Here is a 14813-nt window from a genome sequence, read left to right on the forward strand (position 1 = left end):
CAACATTCCAAAACTGGTCCAACCAATGTTCTGTACAGCCACAACATGACCTCCCAACTCCGACCAAGAAGAAATGAGGAACAATACCACCAGACCTCCAGTCCAGAGAGGACCTTTTGCAGTATAAACATAATTTAGCTGAACCTAAACTTCATCACTCTCTGTGCTCTATGGTAAACACAAAGATCAAACAGTCAATTATCTGTGTTCTCTGGTGAACTTTTTTTAAAACCAGTTAATATAATTCTATCCTTAGCTGCTTTATCACAAAATCAAATAAGTTAAACATCTTTAATGAACATCTCTGAAACCTTCAAGGCACAACATGGAAAACATTCACGCCTTCCATTTGACATTACGCAACTGAAGTCTCCCATTTTGAATCTGTTCTGGTAAATCTCCACTGAACATGCCTCAGCACATTGTCATTTTTTTCCAAATTGAGATGCCCAGAATTTAAAATAGCATTCCATCCGAAGTCAAAAAGGTTTCTCAATATGCATTTGTGTCACATCAGTAAGTCCTTATCGATGTATTAAATGCCTTTCTGAGTTATGTGAATCTCCAGATTCCTCTTCATGCATCAACTTTTAATCAATGCCATTGAATTTATATTATCACTCCTCACACTACTCTGAATTGAATTTCATCTGGTGTGTCTTCCCACTGTACGTCTATCTGCATTTTCCTGTGGTCCTCTACTCTCCTCTTCACTATTTACATTTTCAAGGTTTGTCAGCTGCAAACACTCATGTATCCCAAAACAGGTCCTTAACATATAGTGGAATCCGCAGGAGGCCCAGGACTGGAATGAACCAGATTATAACCATCTAATCAACAGATATTCCATTCAGAATTATTCTTTATTTCCTGATTCTTAAACCTATTTTATGTTCATGCTGCCACTCCTTCTTCACCACAAGGATTTCAATTCAACTAACGTGGCACTTTATCAAACAATGTTGAAATTGAAATAAAATTAGCCATTTCTGTCTGTTAAGTTTTCAATTTTGATAAGAATCCTTACCTTTTGGATTTTGTTTCATCATCCACATTGCTGTCCAATTGATTCCAAGCTCCTTGGCATATTCGTCACCATACCAGACCAGCAGCTCGCACCGAGGAGGAACACGCTTGCAGGTTCTGTAATAAATTTTGCCATGGTGCTGAAAGGCTACAAGGTTCTGCTCCTCTTCCTTTCTGGCACAGTTAACAAATCTGGAACATAACAAGTGAATACTTAACAAGTGAATACTTAACTGACCAAACGTCAGTTCAAATTGTTGCATGAACACAGGTTGAGAAGCAGAACAAAAATGTGTCAGAATGACAGGGCATACCTCTATCCATTACAAAATTACAATGCATGCTACGCATACTGTACAAGATAATTTCAAAGGAGATGGGGAGGTATTTTAGAAGGGCAGCACAGTAGCTCAGTGGCTAGAACTGCTGCCTCACACCACTAGGGATTGAGGTTCAATTCCCGCCTCGGGCTACTGTCTGTGTGGAGTTTGCACATTCTCCCCGAGTCTGTGTGGATTTCCTCCGGGTGCTCCAGTTTGCTCCCATGGTCCAACGAAATGCAGATCAGGTGAATTGGCCATGCTAAATTGCCCATTGTGTTTGGTGCATTACTCAGGTATAAATGTTGGGTAGGGGAATGGGTCTGGGTGAGTTACTGCTCGGAGGGTTGGTGTGGACTGATTGGGCCGAATGGCCTGTTTCCACACTGTAGGGAATCTAATCCATAAATAGAAGAGAGGGTAGATTTGTAAATATGGGTTGCCCAGTCTACAATTTCTCTTCTGTAAAATGTTTGGACCAAAACTTTTGCTAGACAGCTTAGAGTCACAGAGTCATCATCCTACAGCACGGAGACATACCCTTTGGCCCAAACTGGTTCATGCTAACCAAAATGTTAACCCATGCTAACCCCATTTTCCTGCACTTGGCCCATATCCCTCTGATCATTTCCTATCCAAGTATTTGTCCAAATGCCTTTTAAATGCTGTTAATGTACCCACCTCAACCATTTCCGCTGGCAGCTCATTAACATTAACTATACCACCCACTGTGTAAAGTAGTTGCCCCTCTTTTATTCTTTCCCCTCTAACCTTTAACTGATGCCCTTCAGTCCTCAATTCCCCAACTCTGGGAAAAAGACTGAATATATGCCTCTCATGATCTTGTACACCTCTGTAAGAACCCCCCCTCAGTCTCCTACGCTCTAAAGAAAAGCATCCTCACTTGCCCAACCTCTCCCCGTAACTCAGACCCTTGAATCCCAGCAACATCCTTATAAATTTCTTCTGCACTCTTTCCATTTAATAATATCCTCCTGGCAGCAAAGTGAACAAAACTGAACACAATACTCCAAGCACTGTACAACATAACTTCCCAACTTCTATACCCAATGTGCTGACTGATGAAGGCCAACGTGCCAAAAGCTTTCTTCACTGCTGTCTCTACCAATGACTCCATTTTCAGAGAATATGGAGTCAGCCCTTCATCAGGAATGAGGGCTTATGCCCGAAACTTTGATTCTCCTGCTCCTTAGATATTGCCTGGCCTGCTGTGCTTTTTAGCACCACACTCTCGACTCTGATCTCCAGCATCTGCAGTCCTCACTTTCTCCTAAGAACCTTATCAAAGTCTTTACTGAAATCTATAGAGACCATTACGGGTCAGTTCATCAAAAAACAATTGTGAGGCATGACCTCCCATGCATAAAAGCATGCTGACTATTCCTAATCAAACCCTGTCTTTTCAAAGGCATGTATATCTTACCTCTCAGAATCTTCTCAAGTAACTTACCAACCACAGACGTTCAGTTTGTGTCAAGGTTCAAAGGTGTTTGCATCCATAAACCTCTGAGAGAAGAAATTCCTGCTTATTTCACTCTTACATTTGGCATCCCTTTAGTCTGAGACTGCCCTCTGGTTCGAGACTCTCCCACGAGGAGAAGCATCCTCTCAGCATTTATCTTGTCACGTCCCTTAAGAAGTCTCTACATTTCAATTAGATCATCTCTCTTTCTTCTAAACTTCAGTGAGTAGAGTCACAATCTGTTTAGCCTTTGCTCATGAGACAATCCCTCCATGCCAGGGATCATCCTCATGAACCTTTGTTGAATTGCTTCCAACGAAATTACACACTCTCTTAAATAAGGGATCCAAAACTGCTCACACTCCTCCAGGTGCAGTCTCATCAGCACCTTGAACAGGTGAAGTAATACTTCCCTAATCTGATGCTCCAACCCCTTTGAAGTATGGGCCAGAATTCTGTGTTTTGTGTCCAAGTACCTCAAGTCCCTTTGTGTTGCAACCCCTCTGTAGATAGATAAATTTTGTGATGTTCATTGCATTATTTATACATAGTTTCAACATAATTTATTCCAAGGTTGGATCTTGAATGGATAACATATTGGTTATTCAGTGTGTCTGAAGGTTTTGATAATTGAACCACGAGTCAATCTCCTGTCATAAGTCCTTGGCTGAAGATGGTTGTGCAAAACAGAATAATAGAGAAGGAGAGGAGACTGTAAAAAACGATTATTAGCTTTTTCCAGACTTAGAGTCAAAGTCACAGATAAATTAAGCATATTAAGCACATTAGGAGAATTTTCTTTGGTTTGAGCACTGCACAAAAGATGTTTTTCAGTACTGTCAAGGGTTTTTTTGGGGATTTATTGGTGTTTTACATTCAGTGAGATTATATTTTCACTGTGTTCGACGTTTTAGAAGTTGTGACATATGTAAAAGCATTAGTTTATTTTATTTTATCATCATTTATTCTGATTCATAAATTTTACTTTTATTATTACAACCAAATCTGCAATATTGTGTGCTTATGTTTCAGTGAGAGACCATCTTGCTAAAACTAAGACAAAATATAATCTACCAAGCCAGATGTCAGTCTGACCAGTAAATACTTGACCAGTAATAACATGAGGTAAGATCATAACAGTTATTATATGTGATGCTTCAGGGTAGAGGTAACTGGCTGCGAGCCAAGTACACAAGTTCTGACAATATTATATCTGTCTTCCCTTACCTCATCCAATTTGATTTAGATTCATCCTTTGCATCAATGTATTCAAAATCTTGCTTTCCTTTACTGATCTGAAGAAAGGTTTTTGATAAAACAATTCAATTATTAAAAGGAATCAAATATATCTTGCTTTTAGCTAATGATCTAAGTTTACAAGTGCTGAGTGCAGTGGCTTCACTTTTTTAGTGAAAGCTTAACAATAGTCTCCTTTATTTTTAGTGATTATAGCTTAAACTACAAAACCACACAATGTAGTAAACAGTTTCAGGGAGATTTGAATGGTCAGGAAAGAATCCCAAACTAATTCAAATTGCCTTTGGTGTTTGTCATGTCGCTATTTTTCTTACAGTTCCCTTCTACCCCTCGCCTACTCTGCATTTCTCAATCAGAAATTTCAAGGTTCTGATATATTGTTCCCCAGTTGGCTAATTTCCCACTATGAGGAATACCAGAATATTAGTTCCATAAACCCTCAATGTATTGAAATGAGAATTTCTTTTTCATAAAGGCTGTCAATTTTTGAATTCTCTCCCCATGCTAGCTATGGAAGCTCAGGTTTGAGTATATTTCAAGCACATGTTGATAATTTTTCAAATTAATTGTGTAAAGCGATAATGAAGTTGTGTGAGTAAAATGCACTCGAGTGTCTAATCGACCACAGTCATATTCAGTGATGGACCAGGCTTGATGGGAGTGAATGGCTTACTCTGGCTCCTACGTGCCTGTGAAGGAGGAGGAAAGGAACACAGGAAATGCAAAATCAGTTGAGGAGAGAATGAGAAAAAGAAGTGAAGGCCAAAGTAATCCAATAAGAAGTGGCAAGATTAGATCGTACACAATAGAGGTAGAACAAGGTGTTTGGATACAGAACTGGCTCGAAGGTAGAAGGCAGAGGATGGTGTGGAAGGTTGCTTTTCAGCCTGGAGGCCTGTAACCATTGGCTTGCCACAGGGATCTGGTCTGGGTCCACTGCTTCTCATTATTTATGAATGATGTTGATCTGAACGTGGGAGGTACAGTTAGTAAGTTTGCAGATGGCACCAAAATTAGAGGTGTAGAGGACAGTGAAAAAGGTTACCTCAGAGCACAACTGGATCTTTAGACGGGCCAATAGGGCGAGGAGTGGCAGATGGAGTTTAATTTAGGTAAATGTGAGGTGCTGCATTTTTGAAAGGCAAATCAGGGCAGAACTTATACACTTAATGGTAAGCTCCTGGGGAGTGTTGTTGAACAAAGAGACTTTGGAGTGCAGGTTCATAGTTCCTTGAAAGCAGAGTCACAGATATACAGGGTGATGAAGAAGATGGTAGTACACTTGCCTTTGTTGGTCAGTGCATTGTGTGTAGGAGTCGGCTGTACGGGACATTGGTTAGGCCACTTTTGGAATGCTGCAATTAGTTCTGGCCTGACTGCTATAGGAAATATGTTGTGTAACCTGAAAGGGTTCAGAAAACATTACAAGGATATTGTCATGGTTTAAGCTTTAGGGAGAGGCTGAATTGACTGGGGCAATTTTCCCTGGAATGTCGGAAGTTGAGGAGTGACCTTAGAGGTTTATAAAATCATGAGTGGTATTGATATGGTAAATAGACAGGTCTTTTCCCCTGGATAAGGGAGTCCAAAAGGTGAGAGGGGAAAGATTTAAAAGGGATCTCAGGGGCAACTTTTTCTCTCCGAGGGATATGCACGTATGGAAAGAGCTTCTAGAGGAAGTGGTGCAGGCTGGTACGATTACATTTAAAAGGTATCTGAATGGGTATATGAATAGGAAGGGTTGAGAGAAATATGGGCCAAATGCTGGCAAATGGAACAATGTTTATTTAGAACCTCGCAGTGTTCAGACAATATTGAAAGGTCCACCATCCTGATTTGGTCTTTGGGGAGAAATTTTTCTGTTGGGAGATCAAGACTTTTTTCACATTGGCATATTATTTGTGTAAAAGGCAGTCCTCACCTGAATATATTTGTGATTAAAGACGTCTTGTTTATAAACAGAAGTATCTTTTATACTGTCAGAAGGCAAAAAGAGGAGATACAGCAGTCTCTCCAGGATAGCAGCTGGTGACTAGCAGAACTCCACAGGGGTCAGTGTTGGAACCACAACGATTCACATTATATTTTAATAATCTGGACAAAGGAATTGAGGGCCTTGTTGCTAAGTTTACAGATGACACAGTAGGTGTAGGGAACAGGTAGGGTGCTAGCTTGGAAGAGGTCCAGAAGAGGATGACAAAAATGATCATGGGGATGAAGGGCTTGTCATATAAGGAGTGTTTGAGGACCCAGATTCTGTACTCAGTGGAATTGAGAAGGATGAAGAGTGTTACAAAGGAGAAAAGGTTGAACCACCCTAATAATTATACCGAAACACCAGCCCAAATCTGTTATAGTGGGAATTTGTCTTCCCTCCTAATAATTAAACCCACAAACCCAGAGAAGCCTGTTCTACCCTTCGTACTCTGCTATAGGTTTAAATGAAAGGAATCAGTGATACTCGCTTTATAAGGAACGACTCATTTATTTAACCCTAACAGTGAACAAATTAACAGAATTACAAACAAACCAACCAATTCCTCACTAACTACTAACTATTCCCTTATTGAAGTAAGCTCTACTGGTCTGCTGTTCAAATAAACACAAATAATAAGAAAACAATAAATTAAAACCTATTCTCTCAAAGTTCACATAGAATGTGACTTCCGGAAGGCTACGTTTTCTCTGTTGTCTTTCCAGTCTTCCTTCTGCTGATCTCAAGTTACAAACACATTTCTTCTGCTGGTCCTGCTGTTAGGGATGTCTTCTCTGTAATTTCTTCTGTGAGGACTTTTAGCTAGAAATGCCATGCTACTTTATGCACAGGTAATGCTTTCTTAGAGATTTCTTGTGAGAGCTCGATGTTTATTTCTCAGATGGCGGGTTTGTTCTCTCTTTAGATGGCAGTTGGCTCTCCCCGATTTTCCAAAATGCCCTCACCTTTATACCCTTCATGACCTCTTAATTTCTTTACAACTGGATTGGTTCAAGGTTGTCAACACCATCAGGTTTAAATTTGATGGGTTTTTAGTATCTAAGGGTATGGTTCAAAATAATTGGCTAAATTTGAACAAAATTGCTTTTTTGGTAAAAAAGGCTGCTTGGCTGCTCGATAAAAATTGTTTCAATTGTATCTATCTACCTGTAATCTGCAATTTTCATTGAATAGAGATTTACTTGCTTTCTTTCACCATGTTATGGTGATTGCTATTCCAGCAGTCAGTCACTCAGCAACCATCAGCCCTACAATGAAAACTCAAGTAGGCCATTCTTGACTTGCAAACATTTAAGTCTTTAGGTTTGTTCAATACCAAGTGATTCCCCTGGCTGTCCATTCATTGTCAAGACTAGAGAAGCAACCAGAAACAGAAACTTTAAACAACTTTTCACAAAAATGTTCATATGAGTCCTGAGCTTCTTTAAAAACATGCAAGAAACCTGATCATGATGACAGGTACTCACCACCCATGAATAGCCACTGACAGCAGCTGATTCCTCATTTGATGTGACTCCTTCATAGGGTCCAAAATGAACTCCTTTAGGAATAGCCTTTCCTTCATTCCACACACCAAGACCAGCCTTTCTAATTTTTGATATCGCAATGCTGAGGCCCTCTGGAAGGGTTAAACGTGCTCGATCTGGTTGATTGAATTCAACAGCCATGTCCTTTATGAACACTGGAGGACCATGCACAGGACACTCTTCAACAAAAAATCTTTTGCAGTCTTCGCAAACTGTTGAAACATACAAAATTAAAGATGGATCAGGATTTCAGTTCATTACTCGATATTTATGAAGGTGACAAGGCCCGCATGGAGAAAGCTCTCAGAAACATGCTCAGTCTGTTAGTTGTCAAGGGGGCAACACAGATTTCAAGGAACAGCAACAAAGCAAGAAAATGACATTGTCTCTCAGCCAGGCTACACTTATACAGTTATGGAGATGAACACTGTGGAAACAAACCCTTCAGCCCAACTTGTCCATGCCGAACTAACCTAAGCTAGTGCCATTTACTACCACTTGGCCCACAACTCTCTAAACCTTTCCTATTCACATACCCATCCAGATGCCTTTTAAATGCTGTAATTGTACTAGCCTCCATCACTTCCTCTGGCAGGTCACGCACCACCCTCTGTGTAAAAATGTTGCCCCTGAGATCCCTTTTCCATCTTCCCCTTCTCACCCTAAACCTATACCCTATCGCTCTGGCCTCCCCCACACCAGGCAAACAACTTTGTTTATTTATCCGATCCATGCCTCTCATTATTTTACAAACCTCTATAAGGTCAGAATATGAACAGCATTAGCTCTTGGGTTGGCTGACTGGCAAAACACAGAGTGGGGATAGAGGCATTTTTCAGAATGGCAGGTGGTAACTAGCGGAGTTCCATGGGATTTCATGTCGGGACCACAACTATTCATGTTAACAATCTGGATGAAAGAACTTAAGGCATTGTTGATCAGCTTGAAGATGACACAAAGGTAAGTGGAGGGACAGGCAACGCAGAGGAAGCAGCAAGACTGCAGAAGGATGTGGACAAGTTACAAGAGTGGGCAAAGAAGTGGCAGATGGAATACAATGCATGAAGAGTGAGGTTATGTTTTTGGTTTGGAATACAGGCATAGGTGATTTTATAAAGAGGCAAAGACATTGGAAATCTGAAACACAAAGTAACTCGGGAGTCCTCGTTCAGGATTCTCCTCAGGTTAACATGCAGGTTCAGATGGCAGTCAGGAAGGCAAATAAAATGCTGACATTCATTTCAAGAGGGCTACAACAGCAGAGATATAACTTCTGAAGCTGTGAAAGGGTCTGGTCAGACCGCATTTAGAATATTTAGCGTAGTTTTGGGTTCCGTATCTAAGGAAGGATGTCCTGGCCTTGGAGGATTCCAGTGGAGGTTTCCAAGTATGATTGAAACTTACAGAACACTGAGAAACCTGGGCAGAGTGGTTGTGGAGATAATGTTTCCACTCACAGGAGACAGGGTGGTTAATCTGTGGAACTCGTCGTTGCAGAGGGTTATGGGTGCCAAGTGCATTTGAGACAACAATAGATAGCTTATTGATTTGTTAGGTGGTCAACAGTTATAGGGAGAAGGCGCGCGAATGAAGCTGAGAAACATATCAGCCATGATCAAACTGTGAGGCAGACTCCGTGCGCTGAATGGTCCAATTCTGTTTCTCTTAAAATCTTTTGGAGTAACTCACCCTGTGACTTTGCAAAGACATTTGCAAGGCATAAACCAGCAGTGCAACAGTATACTCCACATTTGCCTGGACATGTGCAGGTCCAAGAACACCCAAGAAGCTTGACACCATCCAGGACAAAACATACCATTTGATGATCATGATACGCACAAGCATTCACTCCTTCCACCACTGGTATTCATTAGCTGCAGTGTGTGCCATCTATAAGATGTACCATGGCGCCTTTAACAACACCTTCCAAACCCATGACCATCTTTCTGGAACCACAACAGCAGCATACACTGGAGAAAACCACCAACTGCATCTTCCTCTCCAAGCACTCACTTGCCTGACATGTCAATATATTACTGTCCCTTCAGTATCACCACATTGAAATCCTGGAGATCTCACCCCAAGAGAGTTAAGGGTTCACCTACACCAAATGGCAGATCACAATCACCTTCACCACAATAACTAGGAATGATATGACTAGTGACTTCAACAGCTCACAAGTAAATATAAAAGGCAGGGGACTCCACTTCAAACATCACTTTAAACCCTGTGAATTAGATTACTTACAGTGTGGAAACAGGCCCTTCGGCCCAACAAGTCCACACCGACCCGCCGAAGCGCACCCACCCATACCCATTCCCCTACATTTACCCCTGCATCGAACACTATGGGCAATTTAGCATGGCCAATTCACCTGACTTGCACATTTTTGGACTGTGGGAGGAAACCGGAGCACCCGGAGGAAACCCACGCAGACACGGGGAGAATGTGCAAACTCCACACAGACGAGGCGGGAACTGAACCCGGGTCTCTGGCGCTGTGAGGCAGCAGTGCTAACCGCTGTGCCACCGTGCCGCCCTAAATAAAGATACTTAAACCATAAAATCTTTTGGGAGTATTTTCTGATCATTTGTAGTTGGTGATGAGGAAACATAAGTGCATGTTTCTGGGCAAACACAGGGTTTTTCCCTTGCCAGGCTATATTTCTGCAGTAACAGTCTGGTTTCTCAAAGCCTGTCATATCAACCCTTCCAATAAATTCTTCCTGAAGAATTGGCTAGGTCACTTTTCACGTACACAGAAAATCTTCATCACAAAGTTCCCTTTCTTCTGTGTAAATCTTTCTCTCTTTATTTCTCAAACTGTATCTTCTCTCTTCCTTTTCATTGTGTGTTTCCTCACTTGAAGATTCCAACGTCTTTCCAGCACAGACAACTGTGGAAGAAATCAGAAAGATTCGAACAATCCCTGAAAAAATTCAACATTTGTTGTTTTATAGAAAGGGTATTTTCTGTTTCAAGATCAGAATCTATAGATAATTATGTATAACAAAACACTGAGTTAATTTGATGAATCACTGCTGGATTAGACACATTGTCAACAAAAGCATATCCTCACAAAAATATAAAAATAAAGTAAAATCCAAAATCAACAAATCTATTCAGAAATTCCTTTATTCCTGGACAGATACCTTTGATGGATTCATTTTGAGCCTCAAATTCACTCATCGCAGTATTAGTTTCTCGGTTTCTCTTTTTAACTGAAACTGTCTCTTCCAGAACTGAGGGAGTGCCCTCATTGAAGCTCCTTAAACCTGCATCTTTATCCTCCTGTAAATGGGATGCATTTGCTAATTGTCTTTTCTCGTTCTGAAATGTAAATGTAATTTTTACATATTGTAACTCTCAACTTTCTCTGCATCACCAGATTATGCTTTCCATTTGGTCTCATTTCATACTTAATAAACCAAGGTTCCCAACCACCCATTTGAGAAATGTATTCTCTCTCTCTCCAGTTACATATTTTTGGAATCGCCGTGTTTGAAACTATCCTTCTCTATTTCACTTAGGTAAAGTTAATCTTCCAAGTAAGTTGTAGGTATTTCAATCTGCTGTTACTTGAAAATTTCAGGTTCTCAGGGTGCATTTATTGATAATCAACATCAAGAGGAGGTAATTTACAACGTCATCGGATCATTAAATTTAAAATGACAAGGCTGCAACTGGAGAATAGAATTAGAAATATGAGCAAAATCAGAATCAAGGTCGCAGTAACTCTGGGCAGAAATACCACCAGGGATAAAAGGAAACAATTAAGCCGGAAATCTGAGATCAACATACAAAATATTCAAGTGTGTAGTAGGTCATTTTGAGTTGGAAAGAGAAAGACTAGATAATGTTTTAGGAGAAAACCCTGGGCCAATCTATTTGAGCATCAGGAAGAGGCTGAATAAACTGGGATTGTTTTCCCTGGAGAGTCAGAGCCTGAAGGGTGACCACTTATAGAGGTTTATAAAATCATGAGCAGCATAGATAGCATCAATAGGAAAGGTCTTTTCCCTGGGGTGGGAGAGTCCAGAACTAGAGGGGCATTGGTTTAGGGTGAGAGGGAAAAGATAATAAAATGGACCTAAAGGGCAACCTTTGCACACAGAGGGTGGTACGTGTATGGAATGAGCTGCCAGAGCAAGTGGTGGAGGCTGGTACATTTGCAGCATTTAAGAGGCATTTGGATGGGTATATGAATAGGAAGGGTTTGGAGGGATATGGGCCGGGTGCTGGCAGGTGGGACTAGAATGGGTTGAGATATCTGATCGGCATGGACGGGTTCCGTGCTGTACATCTCTATGACTCTATGTTTTTAATATATCTTCCAGATGCTGACAGGGTTGCAATGACAGGGTTGCTTCTTTTTGACTTGATATGTTACTTGATAAGAATTTTGCGCAGACCAAATTACCTTTTTGCTGTTGTCTTTCTTTGTCTTCTTGGTACCATCATTCTTGAAAGGTGGCTTAAAGGTTCTCACCTCTTTAAAAGAATTTCAGTTTCATTTTAGATCTTCTGAAGTTGAAGTTTTTTTCCATTAGCAACACTGACAATAGAACATAGAACAATACAGTGCAGAACAGGCCCTTCGGCATTCGATGTTGCGCCGAGCTGTGAACTATTCTCAGCTCGTCCCCCTACACTATCCCAAAATCATCTATGAGCATATCTAAGGATTGTTTAAATCTCCCTAATGTGGCTGAGTTGACTACCTTAACGGCTAGGGCATTCCATGCCCTTACCACTCCCTGCGAAAAGAACTTGCCTCTGACATCAGTCTTAAGTCTGTCACCCCTCAATTTGTAGTTATGCCCTGTCGTACAAGCTGATGTCATCATCCTAGGAAAAAGTCTTTCTCTGCCCACCGTATCTAATCCTCTGATCATCTTGTATGTCTCTATCAAATCCCCCTTTAGCCTTTTTCTTTCCAATGAGAAAAGACCCAAGTCTCTCAGCCTTCCCTCCAGACCAGGCAACATCCTGGTAAATCTCCTCTGCACCTTTTCCAATGCTTCCACATCCTTTCTGTAATGGGCAACCAGAACTGTACACAATATTCCAGGTGTGGCCGTACTAGTGTTTTGTTGCGGTTCCGGAACTCAATGCCTCTACCAATGAAACCTAACACAATCCTTAATATTTTCAAAGCAGAATCAAATATAATGTAGCTAAGAAGCATATTTGCATTAATTCTAAATGCATCTGCATATACATACGTAAAGACAAATATTCAATTGACTTGTCTTTGCAGTTAGAGTCATAGAGATGTACAGCACGGAAACAGACCCTTCGGTCCAACCCGTCCATGCCAACCAGATATCCATACCCAATCTAGTCCCACTTGCCAGCACCCGGCCCATATCCCTCCAAACCCTTCCTATTCATATACCCATCCAAATGCCTCTTAAATGTTGCAATTGTACCAGCCTCCACCACATCCTCTGGCAGCTCATTCCATACACGTATCACCCTCTGCGTGAAAAAGTTACCCCTTAGGTCTCTTTTATATCTTTCCCCTCTCACCCTAAATTTATGCCCTCTAGTTCTGGACTCCCCCACCCCCAGGGAAAAGACCTTGCCTATTTACCTTATCCATTCCCCTCATGATTTTTATAAACCACTATAAGATCACCCCTCAGCCTCCAACCCTCCAGGGAAAGTGACACAGTGGCTCAGTGGTTAGCACTGCTGTCTCACAGTGCCAGGAACCCGGGTTCAATTCCAGCCACATTGTCCCCCACCCCCGCCTCCTCGCATCTGTGCGGGTTACCTCCAGGTGCTGCGGTTTCCTTCCACAGTCCAAAGGTGCGCAGGTTAGGGAGAGTTGGCTGTGCTAAATTGCCCCATAGTGTTCAGGGATGTATAAGTTAGGTGCATTAATCAGGGGTAAATGTAGAGTAATAGGGGTGGGGGGGATTGGGTCTGGGTGGGCTACTCTTTGGAGGGTCGGTGTGGACTTGTTGGGCCAAAGGGCCTGTTTCCACACTGTAGGGAGTCTATTAAAACAGTCCCGGCCTATTCAGCCTCTCCCTCTAGCTCAAACCCTCCAACCCTGGCTATGTCCTTGTCTTTATCACATCGCGCCTGACCCAAAGTGAATTTATTAAACGGCAATTGGTGGACGGGTCTGAAACGAGGTTTGCTCATCAACAGGAAAAAGTCCCTGTGCAGGGGATTCCCCTTGGAATCATACAGCCCACACCCTGAAGGGGAGCAGTTCTCTCTCTCTCTCTCTCTCTGACTCTCATTTAATTTCACTCTGTCAGTTTCCAGTTCGGTTTCAGTTTCCTGTTCGGGGTCAGACGGAGGTGGGTTTTTCTCCTGGATCGAGCGTCACGAGTTCTCAGTTGCACAGGTACCTGAGCATCGAGGAAGAGATCCAAATCATTGGACACAGGAGCGGAACTTAGGCCACTCGGCCCATCGGGTCTGCTCTGTCATTCAATCGTGGCTGATGAGTTTCTCAACCCCATTCTCCTGCTATCTCCCCATAACCCTCGATCCCCTTGATACTCAAGAACCTATCTATCTCCGTCTTAAATATCCTCAGTGACCTGGCCCCCCCCCAGCCTTCCGTGGCAGTGAATTCCATAGATTCCCCACTCTCTGGCTGAAGACGTTTCTCCTTATCTCCGTTCTAAAAGGTCTTCCCTTTACTCTCAGGCTGTGCCCTCGGGTCCTAAGGGAAACATCATCCCAGCGTCCACTCTGTCCTGGCCATTCAGTATTCTGTCGGTTTCAATTAGATCAGCCCTCAACCTTCCGAACCCCATCGTGGATAACCCTCAAATGTTTCTCATACGTTAAGCCTTTCATTCCTGGGTCACTCATCGTGAACAAGAAACGTAGACGTTAAAGATTTGCCAGCTGTCTGTTTACCCCACTCCCAGCCTGCGGAGAGTTCCGAGTATTATTTATCCCAAGCCCCAATCCATATTTATTCTGGATTCGAATTGTGCAAATACATTTATTTTAGTCCCACTTCCTGACGTTGGGAAAATGCTATTCCCCGTCCAAGATTAAATAAATCTCCTGCCTCAGCTTCTGTGGATCATTTCAGTGGAAATGTGTAGGCCTGGGCGCAAAGGTGGCTCCGTGGTTAGCGCTGTTGCCTCACAGCGGCAGGGACCTGGGTTCGATTCGACCCTCGAGGTGACTGCGCAAACGCCACACAGACAGTCACCCCCCCCCCCCCCC

General features: G+C 42.2%; 1 protein-coding gene across 1 annotated transcript in view; it reads right to left on the bottom strand.

Moving 5' to 3' along the window:
• Window positions 1-154: 154 nt before the first annotated feature.
• Window positions 155-14813, bottom strand: part of prdm9 (PR domain containing 9) — a 25914-nt gene continuing 11255 nt past the window's right edge. The window contains exons 4-10 of the mRNA XM_043683328.1: window positions 12028-12098; window positions 10760-10937; window positions 10366-10503; window positions 7549-7820; window positions 4057-4124; window positions 1028-1218; window positions 155-168 (exon numbers count right to left, since the gene is read on the bottom strand). Of these exons, the coding sequence (XP_043539263.1) occupies window positions 155-168; window positions 1028-1218; window positions 4057-4124; window positions 7549-7820; window positions 10366-10503; window positions 10760-10937; window positions 12028-12098 (932 nt within the window). The remainder of the gene's footprint in view (window positions 169-1027; window positions 1219-4056; window positions 4125-7548; window positions 7821-10365; window positions 10504-10759; window positions 10938-12027; window positions 12099-14813) is intronic.

Source organism: Chiloscyllium plagiosum, chromosome 47 (assembly GCF_004010195.1).
Source record: "Chiloscyllium plagiosum isolate BGI_BamShark_2017 chromosome 47, ASM401019v2, whole genome shotgun sequence".
Classification (NCBI taxonomy): Eukaryota; Metazoa; Chordata; class Chondrichthyes; order Orectolobiformes; family Hemiscylliidae; genus Chiloscyllium; species Chiloscyllium plagiosum.